This window comes from Coregonus clupeaformis, unplaced genomic scaffold (assembly GCF_020615455.1).
Source record: "Coregonus clupeaformis isolate EN_2021a unplaced genomic scaffold, ASM2061545v1 scaf1517, whole genome shotgun sequence".
Taxonomy (NCBI): domain Eukaryota; kingdom Metazoa; phylum Chordata; class Actinopteri; order Salmoniformes; family Salmonidae; genus Coregonus; species Coregonus clupeaformis.
Genome location: NW_025534971.1, coordinates 93,469 through 118,925, shown reverse-complemented (window position 1 = coordinate 118,925; position 25,457 = coordinate 93,469). Strand labels below are relative to the sequence as shown.

Genomic DNA, 25,457 nt, shown 5'->3' with positions numbered 1-25,457 from the left:
GTCGATCGTCATCTGTCACCCGCCCCCAAGAGCATGCGCAGTAGAGCCTTCCTTAGATTCGTTTACAAAGTGAAATAAATGTAGGCTATAGCGCCTACATCAATACCTCTCAAATTCATAAAGGGGAAAAACGTTGGTGGAAAACATAAAATTAATGAAATAAAATAAAACATAGCAAATCACACCTCAAAAACACATTTTGTTACAAGACTTCACTTCATCTTTGCAACAGCCTCCCCAACATCCAAAAGCATTTAGAAGAAACTATTCAACCAAGGTAATGGAAACATTTACTAAACAATTTTCTAAATGAGGGCACATTCTCAACACAAAAAATCATGAGCAAAAACAAGCAGACAGGTTATGCACACCCTCATTCCCAGTGGTGTAAAGTACTTTAAAGTACTACTTAAGTCGTTTTTTGTGCGGGGATCTGTACTTTACTTTACTGTTGATATTTTTGACAATTTTTTACTTTACTTCAATACATTCCTAAAGAAAATAATGTACTTTTTACTCCATACATTTTCGCTGACACCCAAAAGTACTCCTTACATTTTGAATGCTTAGCAGGACAGGAAAATGGTCCAATTCACACACTTATTAAGAGAACATCATCTCTACTGCCTCTGATCTGGTGGACTCATTAAACACAAATGCATCATTTGTAAATGATGCCCGACTGTAGGAGTGTGCCCTTGGCTATCCATAAATTTTAAAAACACGAACATTGAGCCATCTGGTTTGCTTAATATAAGAAATTTGAAATTATTTATACTTTTTCTTTTACTTTTTAGTGGTTCGATCCCCGGGACCACCCATACACAAAAAATGTATGCACGCATGCCTGTAAGTCGCTTTGGATAAAAGCGTCTGCTAAATGGCATATTATTATTATTATTATTATTATTATTATTATTATTATTATTATACTTAAGTATATTTTAGCAATTACGTTTACTTTTGTATATTTAAGTACTGTATATTTAAAACCAAAAACTTTCATACTTTTGATCAAGTAGAATTTTACTGGGTGACTTTCACTTTGACATTTTCTATTCATCTATCTTTACTTTTACTAAAGTATTACAGTTGGGTACTTTTCCTACCACTGCTCATTCCACAGAAAAAGTAGCCTATCGCCTACATCGACCATAGCCCAAAGGCCGGCAGATGGTGATATTGAGTTGTTTCATTTGACCGTCCACCACCATGCTAGAGTGGCTATAATGCCAATGAATGCTAGTCCCAGATGTTGGATATCGCGTTTAGCCAATCTGGTTGCAGCAGTCTGTTGTTTATGAAGAGGCATTAGCCACTCTAGCATGGTGGTGGAAAATGGTGTTTCATAAAGAAAGTATGCTTATTTTCCCTTTTTTCCCCGCCTTCTCGCCATTAAATCGAGTTAAGGAGGAAATCGACACCTTTGCAGCCTGAATGATGACTATTTAATGTATGAAGCGGTCCACAGGGGATACAAGTGGCTGCATGCTTTCCCTCTGGATGGTAATATGAAACGACTCGATATCGCCACCTGCCGGCCTTTGGGCTATGGATGGATTAGCTGACAATGTTAGCTGACAATGTGACAAAAACAATGGGCAGGTTAGGGATGGATCAACATTTATGGAATTTATGCTTTTTCAATTTCAGTCAAGGGGAGGATTTTGTATTTTTTTAAATCTAGTCCAGGGGAGGGTCATGTAATTTGTAATCGATGACATTTCAATATTTCTCAGTGTTTTAAAATTAGTTGCTTATTGGGTTATGTTGGTGAAACCATAATTCAGGAGAGGAAGTACAAAACCAACGACGCTAGACAGAGAGGAATTTGCTTAAGCAAAAGGCAGTTTATTAAAACAGAGATAGATGGTACTGCTCAAGCTACATGCATGGACCCATTCAATTGCCTCTTATGGAGACAGTTGAGAAGGGATGGATAAACAGAGTTACAGCATTATTTTATACAATGTAACAATAAGGAAGGGGTCCTTCTTCTAGTCCCTTGATTGGTTCCCGAGGCGTAGGAGGCGGGTCTGCTCTGTCCAGAGTAGAAGCCCCATTGGTGCACGGCAGAGTCCTCTGCCCTTGGCACCCGACCAGTAGAAGGAAGTGGAGTTTGTGTGTGCGTCCACAGAGAAATGTCTGTGTGTGTCAAAGAACTCGTGAGGCATGAGAATGAGTGTGCGTCCACAGTGAGATGTGTGTGTGTGTGTGTGTCTCAAGGGAAACTCGTGGGGAGCAACAAGTGATTGTGGCCTGTGGCGTGGGTGTTGTCCTTGGCCACCTGGTGACAAGATATGGTCCTCTGTCCATTGTTCTTGCATAGGAACAGCATTTATTGAAAACAAGCTCCTAACACAACATTTTACTCAGATCAATCTATAACATTTTATATTTACTACGACAAATCCCCCTCTTCACGTCTTCTAGACGTGATCCATTAATTATGTTGGCATTAAGCATAGTTGAATCAGTCTTAAAAGAAAAACAATAATGCAGGAAAGAAAACAAAACATGATAACGCATAATGCAATGGTAAAAAACATTCAACCCCTCTAGCATACTAATTATATGGGCAGTTAATTAAACAATGTTAGTCCCCCTCTAGTGAGTGATTATATGGCTAGTTAATTAAACAATGTTAGTCCCCCTCTATTGAGTGACTACAACAATCAGAGTTAATTTTCGAAATCGCTAACCTCCAATTGTCGCTGTTCAGGTTTGTAATAATGACAGGCCCATCCACCCCCAGGGACAACACCATACAGACATTCAGGATTCCCAAAAGGACAATCAAGAGGTCCACCTTTAACATTACATAAGGGAGGATAGTCACCTTCAAAATCATCCAGTTCCAAATCATTATTTCCCAAAAGCGGATACATCTGGGCTTGGTCATTGTGAATTGGTTCAATAGCAGTGGTTATTATACGGTTAATCAAAGTGCGGGCACAGGGAATACAACAACATCCACACAATGTAAGAATTGATAGAAAAACAGCAATAGAAATCAATACAGATGAAATAAGGGTTTTATATTTACCAAAAACATCCATCCAGGAATCCCACATAGAGGTATCAACCCCAGAATGATCTTTCATTTTACCATTAAGAGTCTTCAAACCTTCCAAAGCAATTGTCAAACTTCCATCTGCAGCAGTATTGTAAATTGTTACCAGTCATCAAAGAACTTCAAACCATAAAACACAGGATTAATAAAACACAAAACATAAGACTATTAAAACATAAAACACAAACAGAGAAGTATATTTTGGCCCCCTTTAGACACCCTCTAGTGTCACTCCACCAAGCCTGGTAGGTCATATCCTCCATTCCTAGGTTGGAGTCCAGGATTGGGCCATGTCTCACCATCTGTTGGGAGATCACCTTCTCCATCTCCTTTCGTTTATGGAGCTATCAATATCAGATCTCTCAGCCAGTTCGTTCGCCAGCGTGGTGATGGTCACTCAAGCGCTTTGGTCACGGGCCCGTCCGGTGCTATATTGTTGGAGATGAAAGTACAGCACATATATCCAAACAGAACACAAACCCCGTCACGCTCAGCCAAAAGCATATCTAAAGCTATTCTATTCTGCCATGTCATTAAACTAGTTGCCGCTGTCTGCTCAGCTAATCCCTTTATTGCATCACGAGTGTGGTTTATAAATCTTTTGCTGGTTATATTAAATATAATTTATCCAATCTACATTTTTATTAATTGTTGACCACCAGAAAATACTTGATTCAAACCCAGCTGCGATCTGATTGTGGATCCCATCAATATATATCCTTTCATCAAAGGATCCCGGGAGGAGGTCCTACTTTCTACGTGACAACTCACCAGTCTCTGACACGTTTGATTGTTTACATATGTAGTTGAGTTCACAATCAGTTATCACCACACAACCATCAGATGTCAGCACGGGCCTGGTTTTAGTTCCTACAATCCTCTGGCTGCAACAAAGAGGAGAGATTAGTCATGGTCTCTTTCAGTTGTGATATTCTCTGTGTAGGAGCAGAGCTAAGATGCCCTACTCTGTATCCTATCTTACTAGTCCTAGAATAACAATTAGAATCCCCTGTGACTTCAAACTGAGGCAACCCAGGTCGGGATGACTTTGTTATCGGGGGAAACAGATAGTGCAAGTTACCATAAGACTCTTTCACCACATTCACAGGTGGCTTGCATGGAGGATAAACCTGACAGAGAGTCAAAGCCTGTCAAGGGGAACGGAGTAGTTGTTAACCTTGGTTTGGCTGTCCTACAGGCATAACAGTCCTCTTTAGACATCGTTTTTGCCGTATACTGAATCCATTCCAACCACAGGTTAAGATTTCTATACCCCGTTTCCACCTGTACTACTTCCTTCAGGTCTATAGTTTTGCACTATCTTTACCACAGCCCCGGTCTCACTACCTCCCTCAGAGAGGTTTACTCTATAGGGTGCCCCAGTTGAAGAGGATATCTCACTTGTCAGGTCTGTAATCTGTTTTAGCATAATTCAGACTTTCAGACAGTACCTACCCTCATATGGGTCGCACTGCCATTTCTGATAATTCCCTACTTTCACAACCCTAAACTGTGTATGGAGATTGGTGATGTCCTTCCCTAAAGTCCCTAGTATTTCCCCTTTCCCTACGTCTAGCTGTCTCCTATGCCTTTTCAATTTGTGTTAGGTTAACTACTACTTCTGGCTGAAACAGGAGGGTCCGTGTGTGTTAGGAATATGGCCCCCACAATCAGACAGCTACCTACCGTCGGGAGACCTGTGAATCCCCACCCTTGCCCTGAGAACATGTCAGATGCCAGAGGCCAACCCATTGCTTTACCTTCTATCGAACTCACACAGGGATGATCAGACAGGGTAAGGAATCTTCGTTAAGGAGGCAACCCCCGAACCCTAGTGGTGATCGGATCTTTCTCCTAACTCTGTGTTTGTTCGTCAGGTGTAGCTGGTTTTGCCTTTTTACAGTGTGTGACATGCACCCAGATGGATCTCTCAGCTATTCTGCTGGCAAAGGCAGTACTTGGTAGGGCCCTTCCCGCCAGGCCTGCTTCAGTCTCCTGGTTAGATAGAGTGGGTCACCTTCTCCTTTAATTCACCTGTGGGGCACAAAACCTCTGACATACAGGTGTGGTTAATAAACTATCATACATGTTTTTCTGTTTTGTTTTTTAAAGTATTTTGTCCTCTCCTTCGTATATATTTAATATTTAATCCATCCATCCCCCTTTTTGACACATGATTTGGCCATGTGTCAATATTACCACCTACCTAAACAATCACTTTGGTAATATTGGTAATTCATTATCCAATTGCCATTCCTCCACTCTCTCTTCTGTTATTTTATGGTTCTAATCAAATATGCTATTACCAAATTATAATCTTCTTCACAATTTGCACAGTATTACAAATTACCCTCAACTTAGTAAAATAAACTTAAAGTCTTAAAGTCCTCCTCTCATGCCTTTAGAATTTACTAGTGTGGATGATTAATTAACACCAGAATGTTAAAACAGAGTTCAGAGGCAATTGAAATCATTTAACGAACTGTTTAATCCCATAGTATACTAAACATTACCATTATTCTAAATATTTCATAAATGTTAGTTATCCCAAGTGTTCATTAAGTCCTCATGACATTCATTCTCATAAGAAATCATATATACCCCAAACTCAGCCAAAAGCTAAAAAACTCCATGAAATTCACTGTGTGCTCCTCTAAGACCTATCACCCTTGACCTGCTGAAAACCCTCCAAAATTGAAACAACAAGGCTTTATAAACATCATACTAGGTGTGTTGTTTTCTATTTGAAAAACCCCAATTAAAAAACAACAACCAAACAGCCAGGTCATGAGGACTCCTGATTTTCTCTCTTCCCCTTCTGCCTACAGTTTCTTAACTGGTGCCCTTTCCTTGCAGTAACTACACGGTTCCTCACATTCTCTAGCAAAATGTCCCGTTTTGTCACAATTGTAACACTTCCACTCACTCCTGTCTGACTTTCTCTCATGATGGATTGCATGTCTCTCTGAGGCTATTACACAATTCAGTTATTTTCCCAACATACTCTCCGTAATCGGCCCATGGCAAAAGTGTCCTCTGGGCATCCCCTGAAACCCACTGCCCTCTAACGGCAGCCCAAACCTTACTATTCCTGTTCTGGGGTGGGTCATTCTTTCTACCGCTCTGGCCACGTCCTCTGTGTTCATGGCCTGTCTGCTAAATGGCATATTATTATTATTACTGTATACATCTAAGGTTGCTGGGGCCCCTTTCATTCCCCGCCAATAGATTAGGTAAGGCTATCAGTGGGTACTGGCCCCCTCCTACTCTCTCTCTCTCTCACTGCTTATTTCTCCTTTACACACCTTATGTATCTGTTTAAGCATGGATTCGAGTTTATCTGCGTCCAGACGTCCCTCAAAACCATACCTCTCCCTCCACCTGGTTATATAATGGAGATTTCTTCTATCCCTCGATTCCATTTTAATTACATCAAGCATTTCTCGTCCCCAGTAAATTCTGGGACCTCTTGTGAGGATTTTGCCCCCCCCCCATGGTTGGTACTGTTAAAAATCCCTTAGCCACCTCTTCTATATTACAAGTCAATTTAACAAGTAATTCAAAATAGCTTCACACAACAAGACCTCATAAGGAGCGCCCAGCAGGAGTCCAATTCCTATCAGAAAACATACATACAAACATTCAGACACTCCCAATCTCTCCCAGGGGGAAAAAGTTATCCTTCTCCCTGAGTGAGATTGTTGTTCCCATAAGGGTTTCTTCATTGTGTTGTCAGGATTGGTTCTCGCTGCTCAAATCAGCTCTTACTTCAGACAATGGTCTGGAAGGAGTGGGGGCTGGAGTGCAATGTGTTAGATGGTGCCAGGGTGCTCCTGATTTACCTCTGACCTGGACTGAGTGTGAAGTAACCTCCTTCACTTCGTACGGTCCAGTCCACCTGGGTTCCAGCCACTTTCTTTTGTGGACTTTCACCCTCACCCAGTCTCCCACTTTTACCTTCAGTGGTGGCGTGTTTCCCGACAGCTCCCCCTCTTGGGCCTTCCGCACCTGAGAAGAGAGTGCTGCAGAAAATTCCGTCAATTTCTTCACATAATCAGTCATTTCTATCTGTTTTACATCAAGGGCGGGCATATGACCTCCCTCCCTTGGTGTACCTGGCATTACTCTCCCTGTCATTCGTTGTTCTAAGTATTCATTGAATTTGGGTTTGGTTGGGTTTGGCCCTGCCATCTTGCTTTCTCTATCTTTATACACTTATCCCGTCCCTGGTGTTTTATTTCCAAGGATGTATTATCGGTATCAATACAAACTTATCTCATGTACGACACCCTCGTATATAAAGAGGCTGATTGTTTATATTATGTGTAATGCAATCATTATCATAAAAATCAGAATTCCAATCACATACACCAATGCAGTAATTTCCACACACAGCACACAACACGCTTCAATTGTCTCAGTTCTTGTTCAAGAATATGCACAGATCCAATATCAGTCTCCCCAATCCCTGGTTCCTGAAAGCCTAGGTCAAATTCACTCAATTCCACAGATTGGTGTTCAGTCTCATAAGTCTCACTATAACTTCCCATCATCCATTACACGTTATAATACATGAAAACACACAGCCAAAAGCCAATTGGAATTACAATGCTTAATAAATTCAGGTTCTCAGAGCGTCCTAAAACATATTCTCAGTTCGACTGCCACCCTTCACACGTCCTTATTCAGGACCAACTTTACATGTGAAGTCACAGAAGCAACTAATGAATTTAGATTACCAGAGCGTCCTAAAACATAGTCTCAGTTCGACTGCCACCCTTCACACAACCTTATTCAGGACCGATTTTATGTGTGAAGTCACAGAAGCAACTGGATCCCTTAGAGACTTTTGTCTCAGGTTAACTGCACCTTTCACACAACCATTTAATAGGAATGTTTTAAATGTGAATTTACAGAGATAGCTGGCATCTCCGGGAATTTAGTACCTCTGGTCAATTTCGGTGATTCTCCCCCACCTAATGATGGGTCAAATCTTATCCACTCATACGTCAAAACACACCTACCACACAACCTATCTAAAATAGGACCTTTTAAATGTGAAAACTTATTCGTGTGACTACACACTCCCCACACAACCTATCTAAAATAGGACCTTTTAAATGTGGAAACTCACAACCTATCTAAAATAGGACTTTTTAACTGTGTTAACCTATTCGTGTGACTACACACTCCCCACACAACCTATCTAAAATAGGACCTTTTAAATGTGGAAACTCACAACCTATCTAAAATAGGACTTTTTAACTGTGTTAACTTATTCGTGTGACTACACACTCCCCACACAACCTATCTAAAATAGGACCTTTTAAATGTGGAAACTCACAACCTATCTAAAATAGGACTTTTTAACTGTGTTAACTTATTCGTGTGACTACACACTCCCCACACAACCTATCTAAAATAGGACCTTTTAAATGTGGAAACTCACAACCTATCTAAAATAAGACTTTTTAACTGTGTTAACTTATACGTGTGAAATTTTACAGTATAAATCACAGTACCAGATATCTCATTTATGCCTTAAATCATTAGGATGGAAATTATTTAACAAGTATTCATACTCACGCTCAGTACTACTGATCAAAATTTGGTATTGGTCTATAATACAATATGCAAGATTTTGTTTTAACAGGCTCTGCATACCTTTTTAGAAGAGCGCTCTGATCAGGTTCCTGAGGCAAGACGAATAGTTGATGTCTCCTGGATTTCAGGTCACTCTTCCGTCTGTTTTTAGATCGATGATTTGCCTTTTCCTCTCGCACCAACTCTTTAGATCGAATTAAGAAACCATCCTCTGCTACCAATTTGTTGGTGAAACCATAATTCAGGAGAGGAAGTACAAAACCAACGACGCTAGACAGAGAGGAATTTGCTTAAGCAAAAGGCAGTTTATTAAAACAGAGATAGCTGGTACTGCTCAAAGCTACATGCATGGACCCATTCAATTGCCTCTTATGGAGACAGTTGAGAAGGGATGGATAAACAGAGTTACAGCATTATTTTATACAATGTAACAATAAGGAAGGGGTCCTTCTTCTAGTCCCTTGATTGGTTCCCGAGGCGTAGGAGGCGGGTCTGCTCTGTCCAGAGTAGAAGCCCCATTGGTGCACGGCAGAGTCCTCTGCCCTTGGCACCTGACCAGTAGAAGGAAGTGGAGTTTGTGTGTGCGTCCACAGAGAAATGTCTCTGTGTGTCAAAGAACTCGTGAGGCATGAGAATGAGTGTGCGTCCACAGTGAGATGTGTGTGTGTGTGTGTCTCAAGGGAAACTCGTGGGGAGCAACAAGTGATTGTGGCCTGTGGCGTGGGTGTTGTCCTTGGCCACCTGGTGACAAGATATGGTCCTCTGTCCATTGTTCTTGCATAGGAACAGCATTTATTGAAAACAAGCTCCTAACACAACATTTTACTCAGATCAATCTATAACATTTTATATTTACTACGACAGTTATATATAGCCTGTCAATGTGTACCAAATGCAGCCCCTCATCTCTGATTCTTAGCTGGTCATGCAATATCAAGGACGGGTGCGCAACTATGGGGCAAAACAGGGTTAGCTTAGACTGATAACCAGGTGGCAAATCGCATCTCTGCATGTCTGGCAGACATATCAGTATGGATGACGGATCACCACCTCAAGCTGAACCCTGGCAAGACGGAGCTGCTCTTCCTCCCGGGGAAGGACTGCCCGTTCCATGATCTCGCCATCACGGTTGACAACTCCGTTGTGTCCTCCTCCCAGAGTGCGAAGAGCCTTGGCGTGACCCTGGACAACACCCTGTCGTTCTCCGCTAACATCAAGGCGGTGACCCGATCCTGCAGGTTCATGCTCTACAACATTCGGAGAGTACGACCCTGCCTTACACAGGAAGCGGCACAGGTCCTAATCCAGGCACTTGTCATCTCCCCGTCTGGATTACTGCAACTCGCTGTTGGCTGGGCTCCCTGCCTGTGCCATTAAACCCCTACAACTCATCCAGAATGCCGCAGCCCGTCTGGTGTTCAACCTTCCCAAGTTCTCTCACGTCACCCCCCTCCTCCGCACACTCCACTGGCTTCCAGTTGAAGCTCGCATCCGTTACAAGACCATGGTGCTTGCCTATGGAGCAGTGAGGGGAACGGCACCTCCGTACCTTCAGGCTCTGATCAGTCCCTACACCCAAACGAGGGCATTGCGTTCATCCACCTCTGGCCTGCTGGCTCCCCTTCCTCTGCGGAAGCATAGTTCCCGCTCAGCCCAGTCAAAACTGTTCGCTGCTCTGGCACCCCAATGGTGGAACAAGCTCCCTCACGACGCCAGGACAGCGGAGTCACTCACCACCTTCCGGAGACATTTGAAACCCCACCTCTTTAAGGAATACCTGGGATAGGATAAAGTAATCCTTCTACCCCCCAAAAAAAAATTTAAATAAATAAATAAATTAAAAAAATTGTAAAGTTGTTATCCCACTGGCTATAGGGTGAATGCACCAATTTGTAAGTCGCTCTGGATAAGAGCGTCTGCTAAATGACGTAAATGTAAATGTAAATGTAAACTATATACAGTGGGGAGAACAAGTATTTGATACACTGCCGATTTTGCAGGTTTTCCTACTTACAAAGCATGTAGAGGTCTGTCATTTTTATCATAGGTACACTTCAACTGTGAGAGACGGAATCTAAAACAAAAATCCAGAAAATCACGTTGTATGATTTTTAAGTAATTTCATTTGCATTTTATTGCATGACATAATCTTGATACCATATCTTGTTTTGAGGTGGTTTGACTGATTTCATGTCAATGCTAATATGGCTCAAATTAGCTAGCTAGCTAACAACTGTAACAATGTATTTGAGAGACAAATAGTGCTCATTGTGCAAATGTATGCCTATTTGTTTTCAATAAACATTGGCGACAAAATATTGTTTACATGCTGTCGACATTCTAAGCCAACCCCATCTTTTTGCCCCATAGTTGCACACGCCGGTGTTGTTGCTAAACAACCAACCCATCGATTAGTGAATATGAACCATGTGAACCATGACTAGAGAACTGTGCACCCATATTTCAGAGGCAGTGCCTTTATAATAGTGGTGGATAATGTCAGACTGTTCAAGAGAGACAAATGTTTACCCATGAAACAGGATCTGGCCTGCCAGCCCAATTAAGTGAGTTAGATAAGCATAGATAAGACAGGTGTGTGTGCCAGTGCTTTATCAACTTCCTGAAAACCTGCAAAGCTCTGTTGAGAGTCATTGTGTGGCTGTGAGATCAGCAAGGCCTTAGTAGATGTGTATAAACCCTGGATTGCTGATGCTATGTAATGGCCAATGAGAGGCTTTGAAGCTACTGGCCGCCATATTGGTAGTCCCCAGAAGGAGTAGTCCTCCCATAGGAATGAATGGAATTCTACATTATTTCAATAAAATGTTTAAAGGACAAAATTACATGTATTTAAGTATTTCTTTTTTGTAGTGGGGACAGTAGCATTTGGAAGAATAAAATAATGCTTTCAGGAATATTTTTTAATGTTCAGTTCACTGCATTAAGGTGTCTGTAATAGAATATACTTGTCAAAACAAATGTAGACATTAATACATTCATTTTCATAGCTTACAAAATATGTTCTTTACAATGCAGGAGGAACACCAAAATGGCTGCGTGGTGGCTTCAAAACAGCGCCCCTGTCCATTTTTAATAGACCTCAGTACTACATTCGGGTATGTATGGTAATCCTTGAGGCATGGTAATCCTCTATCTGCTGTATCTACAGCCAGGAGCTAGCCATTTCACCCCACCCCAGACAAGGGTGCTGGTTCCAGGCTGACGCAGTAGCCTGGGGTGCCCAAGGTTCCTATGTGGGAAGGTGGGACAGAGGTGTGGAACTGTAACTGAACTTGAGCTAGGAGGACCGTGGATGGGACCTCTAGAGATCATTCAGCTTCTGCTACTGTGATGCCTAGTCACTTTACCCCTGCCTTTATGTACATACAGTGGGGGAAAAAAGTATTTAGTCAGCCACCAATTGTGCAAGTTCTCCCACTTAAAACGATGAGAGAGGCCTGTAATTTTCATCATAGGTACACGTCAACTATGACAGACAAATTGAGATTTTTTTTTACAGAAAATCACATTGTAGGATTTTTAATGAATTTATTTGCAAATTATGGTGGAAAATAAGTATTTGGTCACCTACAAAGAAGCAAGATTTCTGGCTCTCACAGACCTGTAACTTCTTCTTTAAGAGGCTCCTCTGTCCTCCACTTGTTACCTGTATTAATGGCACCTGTTTGAACTTGTTATCAGTATAAAAGACACCTGTCCACAACCTCAAACAGTCACACTCCAAACTCCACTATGGCCAAGACCAAAGAGCTGTCAAAGGACACCAGAAACAAAATTGTAGACCTGCACCAGGCTGGGAAGACTGCATCTGCAATAGGTAAGCAGCTTGGTTTGAAGAAATCAACTGTGGGAGCAATTATTAGGAAATGGAAGACATACAAGACCACTGATAATCTCCCTCGATCTGGGGCTCCATGCAAGATCTCACCCCGTGGGGTCAAAATGATCACAAGAACGGTGAGCAGAAATCCCAGAACCACACGGGGGGACCTAGTGAATGACCTGCAGAGAGCTGGGACCAAAGTAACAAAGCCTACCATCAGTAACACACTACGCCGCCAGGGACTCAAATCCTGCAGTGCTAGACGTGTCCCCCTGCTTAAGCCAGTACATGTCCAGGCCCGTCTGAAGTTTGCTAGAGTGCATCCAGAAGAGGATTGGGAAAATGTCATATGGTCAGATGAAACCAAAATAGAACTTTTTGGTAAAAACTCAACTCGTCGTGTTTGGAGGACAAAGAATGCTGAGTTGCATCCAAAGAACACCATACCTACTGTGAAGCATGGGGGTGAAAACATCATGCTTTGGGGCTGTTTTTCTGCAAAGGGACCAGGACGACTGATCCGTGTAAAGGAAAGAATGAATGGGGCCATGTAACGTGAGATTTTGAGTGAAAACCTCCTTCCATCAGCAAGGGCATTGAAGATGAAACGTGGCTGGGTCTTTCAGCATGACAATGATCCCAAACACACCGCCCGTGCAACGAAGGAGTGGCTTCGTAAGAAGCATTTCAAGGTCCTGGAGTGGCCTAGCCAGTCTCCAGATCTCAACCCCATAGAAAATCTTTGGAGGGGAGTTGAAAGTCTGTGTTGCCCAGCGACAGCCCCAAAACATCACTGCTCTAGAGGAGATCTGCATGGAGGAATGGGTCAAAATACCAGCAACAGTGTGTGAAAACCTTGTGAAGACTTACAGAAAACGTTTGACCTGTGTCATTGCCAACAAAGGGTATATAACAAAGTATTGAGAAACTTTGTTATTGACCAAATACTTATTTTCCACCATAATTTGCAAATAAATTCATTAAAAATCCTACAATGTGATTTTCTGGATTTTTTTTCTCATTTTGTCTGTCATAGTTGACGTGTACCTATGATGAAAATTACAGGCCTCTCTCATCTTTTTAAGTGGGAGAACTTGCACAATTGGTGGCTGACTAAATACTTTTTTCCCCCACTGTATCTGCAAATACCTCGTACCCATTGATATGGTTCTGGTACTCCCTGTATATAGCTTAATTATTTTGTATTTTATTACTCTTGTGACAAATACAATTTAATTGTATTGGATTTTGACAGCAGTGCTCTACAGAGTGGGGCAACTACACTGAGTGTACAAACATTAGGAACACCTTCCTAATATTGAGTTGCACCCCCATTTTGCCCTCAGAACAGCCTCAATTCATTTACATTACATTTTAGTCATTTAGCAGACGCTCTTATCCAGAGCGACTTACAGAAGCAATTAGGGTTAAGTGCCTTGCTCAAGGGCACATCGACAGATTTTTCACCTAGTCGGCTCGGGGATTAGAACCAGCGACCTTTCGGTTACTGGCACAACGCTCTTACCCACTAAGCTACCTGCCGCCCCAATTCGTCGGGGCATGGACTCTACAAGGTGTTGAAAAGCGTTTCACGGGGATGCTGGCCCATGTTGACTCCAATGCTTCCCACAGTTGTGTCAAGTTGGCTGGATGTCCTTTGGGTGGTGGACCATTCTTGATACACACAGGAAACTTTTGAGCGTGAAAAACCCAGCAGCGTTGCAGTTCTTGACACACTCAAACCGGTGTGCCTGGCACCTACTACCATATCACCCCCCAAATGAATGCTAATTAGCTGCTAATGTGGCTATCATAAAGAACTACAAATGCCATGATGATCTGGACGAGACTGTCTAATCGAGGCAAAGGTAAGAATCTCTGGATTAACTTTCTAATGTTAGCTAAATGTAGTAATGAATAAATTGGCTACATTTATTTAAATTGACAATTCTGTGAACTGTCTTGTGCAAGTTTTAAATTGACACAATACCTGTTAGCAAAAGTGTCAGTCTTGCATGATGTCTACTTTGATGATAATTAGCATTTTCGAAACTGAGAGTAAATGGAACCATATATATTGATAAAAGTCACCTTGTCTGAGAGAGATTTACATGGTTATCAAACGTCACGCCAGGGTTAGTCTACACAGCCCTTATCTCCCTATGGGGAAAATGAATGGTGAAAAAACGATTGGAACCATTTCCCTGTTTGACTGCTAGGTTTTATTGTTATTATGACACCTCCACTGTGGGGGTCTATTACACAGAACCTTTAGAATGTTGTTATTGATATCCACAATCAGCATGTCTGTCTGTGAATGAAATCAAATAAACACACCTGTAAAAAGACATATTGAATGGGTGGGAGATGAGATCCCATCAATAAATCCTTTGTTTGGATGCATTTTTATTATTTGATTTTGACTTTGTCATTTATTACATTACAGATCACATTACAGTACACCAGTCAACATTTTACATATAGTATAGGAAGTGGATATACATTTCCACCCTGATGCTTCACCACTAGATGGCGACATTAGCTTGTTTCCTTGTATCACAGCACCAGCTAATGTCCATGAAAATACCTACGAGGTGTGCCAAGAAAAAACTTTCTTTAATTGAATATACTGACCATAAAGTCTATGATACTTGACCCAGAAAATGGTGTCATGCACTGTTCGATTCAAATTCACTTTATCCTTTCCACATGTTAACAGCTCCCTCAACATAACTTTCACAGCCAGAATTATGTTAAAATTAAAAGACTCTTTTATAAAGAAATTAATAATTCCCTTCACCTTTCCCTTCGCTCATTTACACATTGCTGATATCATTTCCCCTGATTTTACCTCCAACGTCCTACATTCATTCTTCCCTTTCAACCCCTGAAGGAGTGTGAAAACTCACGTGTTGGGGATATAAGACTAGATGCCCTGAAGTTAACACGGATAGGTTGGGAGACTTTAGGCAAGTCCTTTGTGATTTCGAAAATCTCCTGTTTATCTGAACATACTCCTTTGGCGATCGTCTCAAACTCCATGATAGACTTGTACTCTGATGGAGAGGGAGTTCTGTACAGGTCTTTGGGCGAGGCGGCTTTGCTGGGAGTGAAGATGGGCACACGGAGGGCGTTCTTGTATGGCAGCTGGTACTCCTTCAGCATTCTACCCCTTGTGCCCATCTTGATCCGCTGACTGGGGGTTCTCTGGACCAAGAAATGTGCCACCTGTTTCTGCTTGTAGGTCTCCTTTCTCGAGTAGTCATTTTCAAACAATGTGGTCCTGGAATCAAGCAATAAATTTTTTTAAAGAGCAGTCTGAAAGTGTATTGCTGTTCTTACTGTTCTTAGACACGTGATTAGTAAGACCAATATAATATTTTAGAAAATGTGTTCATTTAGTGAATGATAATAATGAATTTGTGGCACACATTGAACATGAACAACAGCACTGGGCTGGATCAGTGATTAAAAGCAACATTTTACAAAACTATCTATCATGTCACTATACATACTGTTGTTCTGGTCTTGTTTCCATCACCAAGTCTAGCCAAGTGGCCTGGTAGGACTCCTTCTTCTCCTGGTCCTTCTCCTTTACATCGCAGTGGGCATTCACCAGATACACATCCCCACTGTTTAGACTGTTAATCTTGTGTGTGTAGAGCATAGTGGAGAGAGATGAGAAGGTTGACTGACTCCCTGTTAGATGTGCTGCTCTATAGGCTTCTCTAGGACTTGCTTTTGGCTGGAGATGAATGACAGTTGGTCTGTCTGTGTGTGAGGTTATGTGGTGTACTGTGGTTCTCCAGAGCCTCTTATAATGTTAAGGTTCTATTTTTACCCTACTACATCAAACCATTGCCAATGCTGTCACCGTGGTTGGCTCAGGTTGGTTGGCATTTCAGGTTGGTTCATAGCTGTCCTGTGAGGAAGGCGAGCAGTGGAAAGAGTGACACCACTTTAATTTCATTGAGTTGTATTAGCCAGTCCAAACCACACCAAGAGTTTAAAGGTGAGTCATGCTCCTCAGACTTCTCAGATACCTCATAGGCTAAATGCTTCAGGATATTGCTCAAGGTAATACGACCTTTGGGGCCAGAGTTGAGCACATAGTATTAAAGTTGATGTATTTAATCTTTCACCCAAATGTCAGAGCCAAAGTACAGGGAACATTTTGACCTTCATCTGAATGTATTTAACATTCATTCACCATCTCTTTTTTCCCAAAGAATTGTACAGTTGTATAAATAAACCTAGGTGGAGACTTAGAGTAATGTTCGGAGTCCATTGTTCTTGTATCATGTGTCAAAGTTGTCATCATCAGTGCATGTAGTAGTGGACAGATTACCCAGGTATTCCTCAGTAAGGGTTGCCCTTTATTTATAGCTTCACAGTAATTCCATGTGATGATGTAGAAGTATGGATCCTGGAAATGCTAGCACGACCTCTCTTTACATTGTCCTTTAACAATACTGATTCTGTCACAGAACATATTTGACCACAGAGTAGTAAAGAGTATATTTAAGATATTTTCAACATCAAGGCCTTTCTAGTGATGCCATACATGTTATCTAGACCATTTTCTAAAGAAAATAGAGAATTGTACAAGTTTCTGTGTGTCTTTATTGATCACCAATCATCACTTTGGACAAACAATATTTTATGCCACATTTGTTATAGACCAACTATGGGTCTCACAAGCAAGTTGTTGTGTATATAAACTCAGCAAAAAAAGAAACGTCCTCTCACTGTCAACTGCATTTATTTTCAGCAAACTTAACATGTGTAAATATGTTTATGAACATAACAAGATTAAACAACTGAGACATAAACTGAACAAGATCCACAGACATGTGACTAACAGAAATTGAATAATGTGTCCCTGAACAAAGGGGTGTTCAAAATCAAAAGTAACAGTCAGTATCTGGTGTGGCCACCAGCTGCATTAAGTACTGCAGTGCATCTCCTCCTCATGGACTGCACCAGATTTGCCAGTTCTTGCTGTAAGATGTTACCCCACTCTTCCACTAAGGCACCTGCAAGTTCCCGGACATTTCTGGGGGGAATGGCCCTAGCCCTCACCCTCTGATCCAACAGGTCCCAGATGTGCTCAATGGGATTGAGATCCGGGCTCTTCGCTGGCCATGGCAGAACACTGACATTCCTGTCTTGCAGGAAATCACGCACAGAACGAGCAGTATGCCTGGTGGCATTGTCATGCTGGAGGGTCATGTCAGGATGAGCCTGCAGGAAGGGTACCACATGAGGGAGGAGGATGTCGTCCCTGTAATGCACAGCGTTGAGATTGCCTGCAATGACAACAAGCTCAGTCCGATGATGCTGTGACACACCGCCCCAGACCATGATGGACCCTCCACCTCCAAATCGATCCCGCTCCAGAGTACAGGCCTCGGTGTAACGCTCATTCCTACGACGATAAACGCGAATCCGACCATTACCAATGGTGAGACAAAACCGCGACTCGTCAGTGAAGAGCACGTGTTGCCAGTCCTGTCTGGTCCAGCGACGGTGGGTTTGTGCCCATAGGCGACGTTGTTGCCGGTGATGTCTGGTGAGGACCTGCCTTACAACAGGCCTACAAGCCCTCAGTCCAGCCTCTCTCAGCATATTGCGGACAGTCTGAGCACTGATGGAGGGATTGTGCGTTCCTGGTGTAACTCGGGCAGTTGTTGTTGTCATCCTGTACCTGTCCCGCAGGTGTGCTGTTTGGATGTACGATCCTGTGCAGGTGTTGTTACACATGGTCTGCCACTGCGAGGACGATCAGCTGTCCGTCCTGTCTCCCTGTAGCACTGTCTTAGGCGTCTCACAGTACGGACATTGGAATTTATTGCCTGGCCACATCTGCAGTCCTCATGCCTCCTTGCAGCATGCCTAAGGCACGTTCATGCAGATGAGCAGGGACCCTGGGCATCTTTCTTTTGGTGTTTTTCAGATCAGTTGAATGGTCTCTTTAGTGTCCTAAGTTTTCATAACTGTGACCTTAATTGCCAACCGTCTGTAAGCTGTTAGTGTCTTAACAACCGTTCCACAGGTGCATGTTCATTAATTGTTTATGATTAATTGAACAAGCATGAGAAACAGTGTTTTGTCATGCCCTGACTCAGGGGACGGTTATTTGTTGAGTCAGGGTGTGTATATTTCGTGTTGTGTTTATTTCTATGTTTAGTTTCTAGATCGTTTAGATCTACAGTGGGGAAAAAAAGTATTTAGTCAGCCTCCAATTGTGCAAGTTCTCCCACTTAAAAAGATGAGAGAGGCCTGTAATTTTCATCATAGGTACACGTCAACTATGACAGACAAAATGAGGAAAAAAAATCCAGAAAATCACATTGTAGGATTTTTAATGAATTTATTTGCAAATTATGGTGGAAAATAAGTATTTAGTCAATAACAAAAGTTTCTCAATACTTTGTTATATACCCTTTGTTGGCAATGACACAGGTCAAACGTTTTCTGTAAGTCTTCACAAGGTTTTCACACACTGTTGCTGGTATTTTGGCCCATTCCTTCATGCAGATCTCCTCTAGAGCAGTGATGTTTTGGGGCTGTCGCTGGGCAACACGGACTTTCAACTCCCTCCAAAGATTTTCTATGGGGTTGAGATCTGGAGACTGGCTAGGACCTTGAAATGCTTCTTAAGAAGTCACTCATTCGTTGCCCGGGCGGTGTGTTTGGGATCATTGTCATGCTGAAAGACCCAGCCACGTTTCATCTTCAATGCCCTTGCTGATGGAAGGAGGTTTTCACTCAAAATCTCACGATACATGGCCCCATTCATTCTTTCCTTTACACGGATCAGTCGTCCTGGTCCCTTTGCAGAAAAACAAACCCAAAGCATGATGTTTTCACCCCCATGCTTCACAGTAGGTATGGTGTTCTTTGGATGCAACTCAGCATTCTTTGTCCTCCAAACACGACGAGTTGATTTTTTACCAAAACGTTCTATTTTGGTTTCATCTGACCATATGACATTCTCCCAATCCTCTTCTGGATCATCCAAATGCACTCTAGCAAACTTCAGACGGGCCTGGACATGTACTGGCTTAAGCAGGGGGACACGTCTGGCACTGCAGGATTTGAGTCCCTGGCGGCGTAGTGTGCTACTGATGGTAGGCTTTGTTACTTTGGTCCCAGCTCTCTGCAGGTCATTCACTAGGTCCCCCCGTGTGGTTCTGGGATTTTTGCTCACCGTTCTTGTGATCATTTTGACCCCACGGGGTGAGATCTTGCGTGGAGCCCCCAGATCGAGAGAGATTATCAGTGGTCTTGTATGTCTTCCATTTCCTAATAATTGCTCCCACAGTTGATTTATTCAAACCAAGCTGCTTACCTATTGCAGATTCAGTCTTCCCAGCCTGGTGCAGGTCTACAATTTTGTTTCTGGTGTCCTTTGACAGCTCTTTGGTCTTGGCCATAGTGGAGTTTGGAGTGTGACTGTTTGAGGTTGTGGACAGGTGTCTTTTTATACTGATAACAAGTTCAAACAGGTGCCATTAATACAGGTAACGAGTGGAGGACAGAGGACCTCTTAAATAAGAAGTTACAGGTCTGTGAGAGCCAGAAATCTTGCTTGTTTGTAGGTGACCAAATACTTATTTTCCACCATAATTTGCAAATAAATTCATTAAAAATTCTACAATGTGATTTTCTGGATTTTTTTCCCTCAATTTGTCTGTCATAGTTGACGTGTACCTATGATGAAAATTACAGGCCTCTCTCATCTTTTTAAGTGGGAGAACTTGCACAATTGGTGGCTGACTAAATACTTTTTTTCCCCACTGTATGTTGGCCAGGGTGGTTCCCAATCAGAGGCAGCTGTAGCTCGTTGTCTCTGATTGGGGACCATACTTAGGCAGCCGTTTGGCACCAGTCAGTTGTGGGATCTTGTTCCGTAAAGGTATGTTATTAGTCTACCTTGGACTTCACGTTTCGTTTGTTGTTTTTGTCGTGTGTTCAGTACGTCAATAAATATGAATGCATATCACGCTGCGCCTTGGTCCTTCTCGTTAATGAACGATTGTGACATGTTTAAACCCTTTACAATTAAGATCTGTGAAGTTATTTGGATTTTTACAAATTATCTTTGAAAGACAGGGTCCTGAAAAAGGGACGTTAATTTTTTTGCTGAGTTTATTTCCTTTCTGTTAAAATAGTTTGATCTTTGCTTAACACCATTTTAATAACAACATGGTAGATTAATCATCGAAACTAAGAACTGACTATTTAGATGTGATCATTTCCTTCTAATCAGAGTTTTAGGGAGGAATCCAAACACCAATCAAACTACACTGAACAAAATTATAAACGCAACATGCAACAATTGCAAAGATTTTACTGAGTTACAGTTCATATAAGGAAATCAGTCAATTAAAATAGGGCATAGGCCCACCCACTGGGGAGCCAGGCTCAGCCAATCAGAATGAGTTTTTCCCCACAAAAGGGCTTTATTTCAGACAGAAACAGAAATACTCCCCCTCTCAGAAGAAACCGGATGTGGAGGTCCTGGGCTGGCGTGGTTACACGTGGTCTGCGGTTGTGAGGCTGGTTGGAAGTACTGCCACATTTTCTAAACCAACGTTGGAGGCGGCTTATGGTAGAGAAATGACAGGGATGTAAACAAATTTGTGCACAGAATTTGAGAGAAATAAGCTTTTTGTTCATATTTTTGATTTCAGCTCATGAAATATGGGACCAACACTTTACATGTTGCGTTTATATTTTTGCTCAGTATACATTGATAAATCATGGCTGATGGGTGTATGAGACAGTATGACGGCCTCTTTAAGATTGAGGAACGTCAAGCGCCCGCTGGGGAAATTATTTTGGATCATTCTGTAAGGAGCATGGTCAGGTTTCAGAGTCATTGCCAGATAAACAGCCTCAGAAACAGACACCCTGGCTGTCAACCTAGGCAGCTATGCCCCAGCCCCAGCCGCTTTCTGAAGCTATGTCCCAGCCAGCCCCTGCGCCAGCCACTTTCTGTCCCACTGAAAAGGACACTATGACATGAAACAGCTTCATGCGATGAGTTCAGTGGGTAGGCATGTGAGCAATGATTGATGCAGTGATGGAAGATTGAAGATGCCTCCCTGAACTGACATTCTCTGCATACCTCATACCAACTTTCCCTCTTTCCAGCTTTGAAAATGTACTGTAGATGATTCAGGAACAGCACAGTCAAAGTTGATTATGTCATAATTTAGTGCCACATGCCATTGTCAGCAACAGGTGCTGCAGCTGTTATCATGCATTGCTCCAGGAAGCTACATTGGTGTCACAAAGCTTAGTACCTCAAATACATCAGCAATTCTTCAGCCTAACTTCGCATGGAAAATTTAATGAACAAGCTGTCACGGGCTATGGCGTGGGTTCTTTGGTATTACCCTCTAGCCCTGAGGCTGAAACTCAGTAAGCTGGTATTGGGCAATGACTGGCATCTTGGGTTCATCCCAATGAGAACAGCCTGTTCTGTTGAATCCATCAGTTCCTGAGGAAAATATTTATGACGCAGAGTTATAATGGCACTGAAAGTAAACGAGCAAAGGTTGATTTCAAACAACAACAACAACAACAGAGCATAATGTTACTTCTGATTGAACCTAAAATACTTTTTGTCTGTTTCCTTTCCTCTGATAATGCTTTATAACATATAAAATATGACGCATCACCCTCCAGGTATGGTATCAAGACTAATTAAAGGTTGAGTAGGCTAAGTAAGAATTTTGTCCACAAATGTACTGACATTTATATTATATGTAAATAGTTTATGATTAGTGAAAGCCATAATATAGTTATATACTTCATCCTATTAGCAGAAATCGTATTTTTCCAAAGCCATTTTAGCTGTCGGCTGTGGGACTAGCTGTTCGGTTTGAACTGATTCAAACTGATTCACAAATCATGGGAATTTATTGTGCTATGCAGACGTTGACTCCCCCCGAGGCATGTGTTGCTGGACATACCCCCTGCACTTGCCGGGCAGGTGGGTTGCTCCCTTCGTGGCTAAAGCCAATGTGAGAAACATGCTAATAAACATTTGTGCTATGAAACAAAATAAATACTACAATCTGACCCACAAAAATGATTTGCTAGATTCATGATAGTGTTGTTAGACAAAGCAAGGAAAGTAAACTTCGAAACGTGATGTTGTTTTATTGGAATTTGCAGCTGTTGTTGGTAAGTAATGAATCTGCTAGCTTCTGACATGACTTACACTCTTTAAGTGTCTGATATCGCTGATTAAGACATTTAATTTAGGTCTGAATGGTGAGGAAACATGATAGGGTTGGTGTACATAGACAGAGAAAACAGGACATAGTCCAAGACAAGATCCAGTGGGATAATCAGAAGAGTGAAATACATGTGTGATTAAGTTAAAGATGCAGTCCGGGATCTTAAGCACAACAAATTTGTAACACATTGTACTAATTGGATTCATAACATATCATACGAATTGCAAAAAATGTAACATATAATAAGAAATGGATGACAAGTACACCATTGGATTACATAGTACACAAAAACATGGACCCGTTTTGGCTTGTGCACTTCCACATTCAAAACTACCGGCTGAAATTATCCAAAAGTTCTGGAGCATCACTTTAATGTTTGCTCTATAGTTCCTACAAACTAACGTCAATGGGCGTGCGTAGCGTTTCACCAGAGCAAGGAGTTTGGGTAGCCAGGCAACTTTAATGTTGTATAATCAGGTTGCAGTGTTCGCGCACATAGGGGTACATGATGCAGACTACTTGTGTGAAAGAAACAGCAGCTGATGGGACAGAGTGAATATAAGTGTTTTTCAAGTAAAAGGTTTTCTAGTAAATCGTTCTTTGCCAAAGGCAAGTCAAGTGCTATGCTTCCAGACCCAATCCCCCCAGTTGAGAAAAAAGTGAATGGGCAGCACTTTTGACCAAAATTAAAAGCTATAGAATGCAGCCGAGATTGTAGGCTATTATTGTGTTAATAACATGTTGATAACATGTGACCCCCCCTAAACACGACTTCAGTTACTGTAGTGCACTGCCTCTCATTTGTTTTTATAACCTGATAGGCCTACTGTCTAGTGGCTAAACTCAAAGTCTCAACTCAAGACTTCTCAACTTTATGTGTCAAGATGTCTCCAGACATCAAGATTAAGATGATGGCTGAGGAGTCCTATGCATGACATTTAGAATTTTGTAACCAATTTTTGGCCCCAAAGTTGGCTACAATATGATACACTGTAGGCCTGTGCTTCGTAGAACCATTCCTGCCATCTGCTGGTGAATCCAGTCAATCACATAATACAACCATGATCAGCATTTCTTTGTGACATTTCTAAAAGCCAGTGCACAGCCGCAACAGCTCATCTGCAACCCTTTTACGTTAATTTTGTATCTTTAATGTACAACTTTAATTCTCCCCTTACAGTGAAAAATACAATAAGTCATCATTTAATTGCACAAAGTTGTTGCAGCGTTATGATGCGTGTATTATCTGAGATCGAGGACTATCCATCTATTTTGAATAGTACCATTATAAAATACATAATGTTTGTGGCTACACTGTCTGCACTTGATAATAGCACCTGCAAATGACAACGGCCAGTGTTTCCCGGATTGTAACTGTATGGGGGTGTTGTATCGAACACGCAGACAGACAGGATGTGGAGCTGAAAGAAAAGAAGGCGGAGAATAGTTGAAAGTCGCTGGAATTTCTTTCGCAAAATCCGAAAGGATTGCTATGGAATGATGCCCTTTATTTAGGAAAAACTAACAACCAAAGGGTAAGTGTAATTGATGTGACTTTTCTGTCCTTGTCTAAATAAATGTTACATTTGAAAGTTATCGAGGCCCTTTCCAAGGCACGGAGACAGGGATATTTACTAGTCCCACTTCCCGAAGTTGGCTGCCAGACATGAGGAACAATTGGAGTTTCCGAATGCCCATTTGGGGAAAACACGAAGGAAGGACATTTATATTCCTATTCTTTCTAAGTATTCCATGTAACTGCAGTGTAATTTTCTTCAACCTTTGACAATAGGGTGTATTCTGAAGTAGTTATTTTTTACTTTAAAAATGAAAAATCTATGTTTTTTCATTTAATTTGACTGGAGTGTGTGTGATTTGTGACCAAGTCAAAACATTTGACTTTTCAGTGGCCTTTTCTCAGTGATATTTGGAAATCGAATATGGTTTTTGTTGGCTAAACTATTCCAAGCTACTGTACATGATAGAAACAGTCATGAAGTGGTTCGTATGGTTCGCTAAATGCCAATCGATACAGTAGCAAAACATTAGATTGTTTGGTGAAATCATAATAATAAACATTAAATCAGTTTTGATTGATTTGTCTATTGTTAAAGCCATTCTCTCCACAGCTCAAACACACACATACATGTAAACATAAACACAACAACAAATAACCAACCATACAATACTGCATAGGACTATTGCAGCAAATGAAAAAGTGATTTATGTTCTGCAGTACAGCAAATCATAGACTTATTGAATGCAAACGGCATGCATTCCAGACAGTGCTTTCTGTGAATGATTACCTGTGTGAGATTAGATGGCGTGGCATGCTCCAATCAGACATTGTTACATACCAGACTTCACAAGACACTTAAAGCTTCAAGCCTGTATCAACAAGCTGATGCTTATATTGAATTAGTCTGCAATTCAGTGTGCAATTCCACCACATAATCTATTCACCACTGCAGAAGAGACTGGACAGATGTATTTCTCACTAGCAATAAATCCACTCAGATCAATATGAATGATCTAAAGCAAGTTTATCAGTAAGGTAGTATATATATATATATATATATATATATATATATATATATAAATATAAATATATATATATATGTATTCACTAACTGTAAGTCAGCTCTGGATAAGAGCGTCTGCTAAATGACTAAAATGTAAA

The 25,457-nt window shown here is 41.6% G+C and overlaps 1 protein-coding gene across 1 annotated transcript; it reads right to left on the bottom strand.

The window, feature by feature from the left end:
* Positions 1-15,294: 15,294 nt before the first annotated feature.
* LOC123487202 (telethonin-like) lies at positions 15,295-16,194 on the bottom strand. Its single transcript, XM_045218347.1, has 2 exons — positions 16,037-16,194; positions 15,295-15,804 (listed from the first exon to the last, which is right to left on the bottom strand). Exons 1-2 carry the CDS (start codon positions 16,186-16,188, stop codon positions 15,402-15,404), a joined length of 555 nt encoding a protein of 184 aa, XP_045074282.1. The 5' UTR covers positions 16,189-16,194; the 3' UTR covers positions 15,295-15,401.
* Positions 16,195-25,457: the final 9,263 nt, after the last annotated feature.

Excerpts from the sequence above, each read along its gene's own strand:
- LOC123487202 (XM_045218347.1), bottom strand. The coding sequence starts at position 16,188 with ATGCTCTACACACACAAGATTAACAGTCTAAACAGTGGGGATGTGTAT. Across the intron at positions 15,805-16,036 it reads GAAACAAGACCAGAACAACA|GACCACATTGTTTGAAAATG; the intron begins GTATGTATAGTG and ends GCTTGATTCCAG.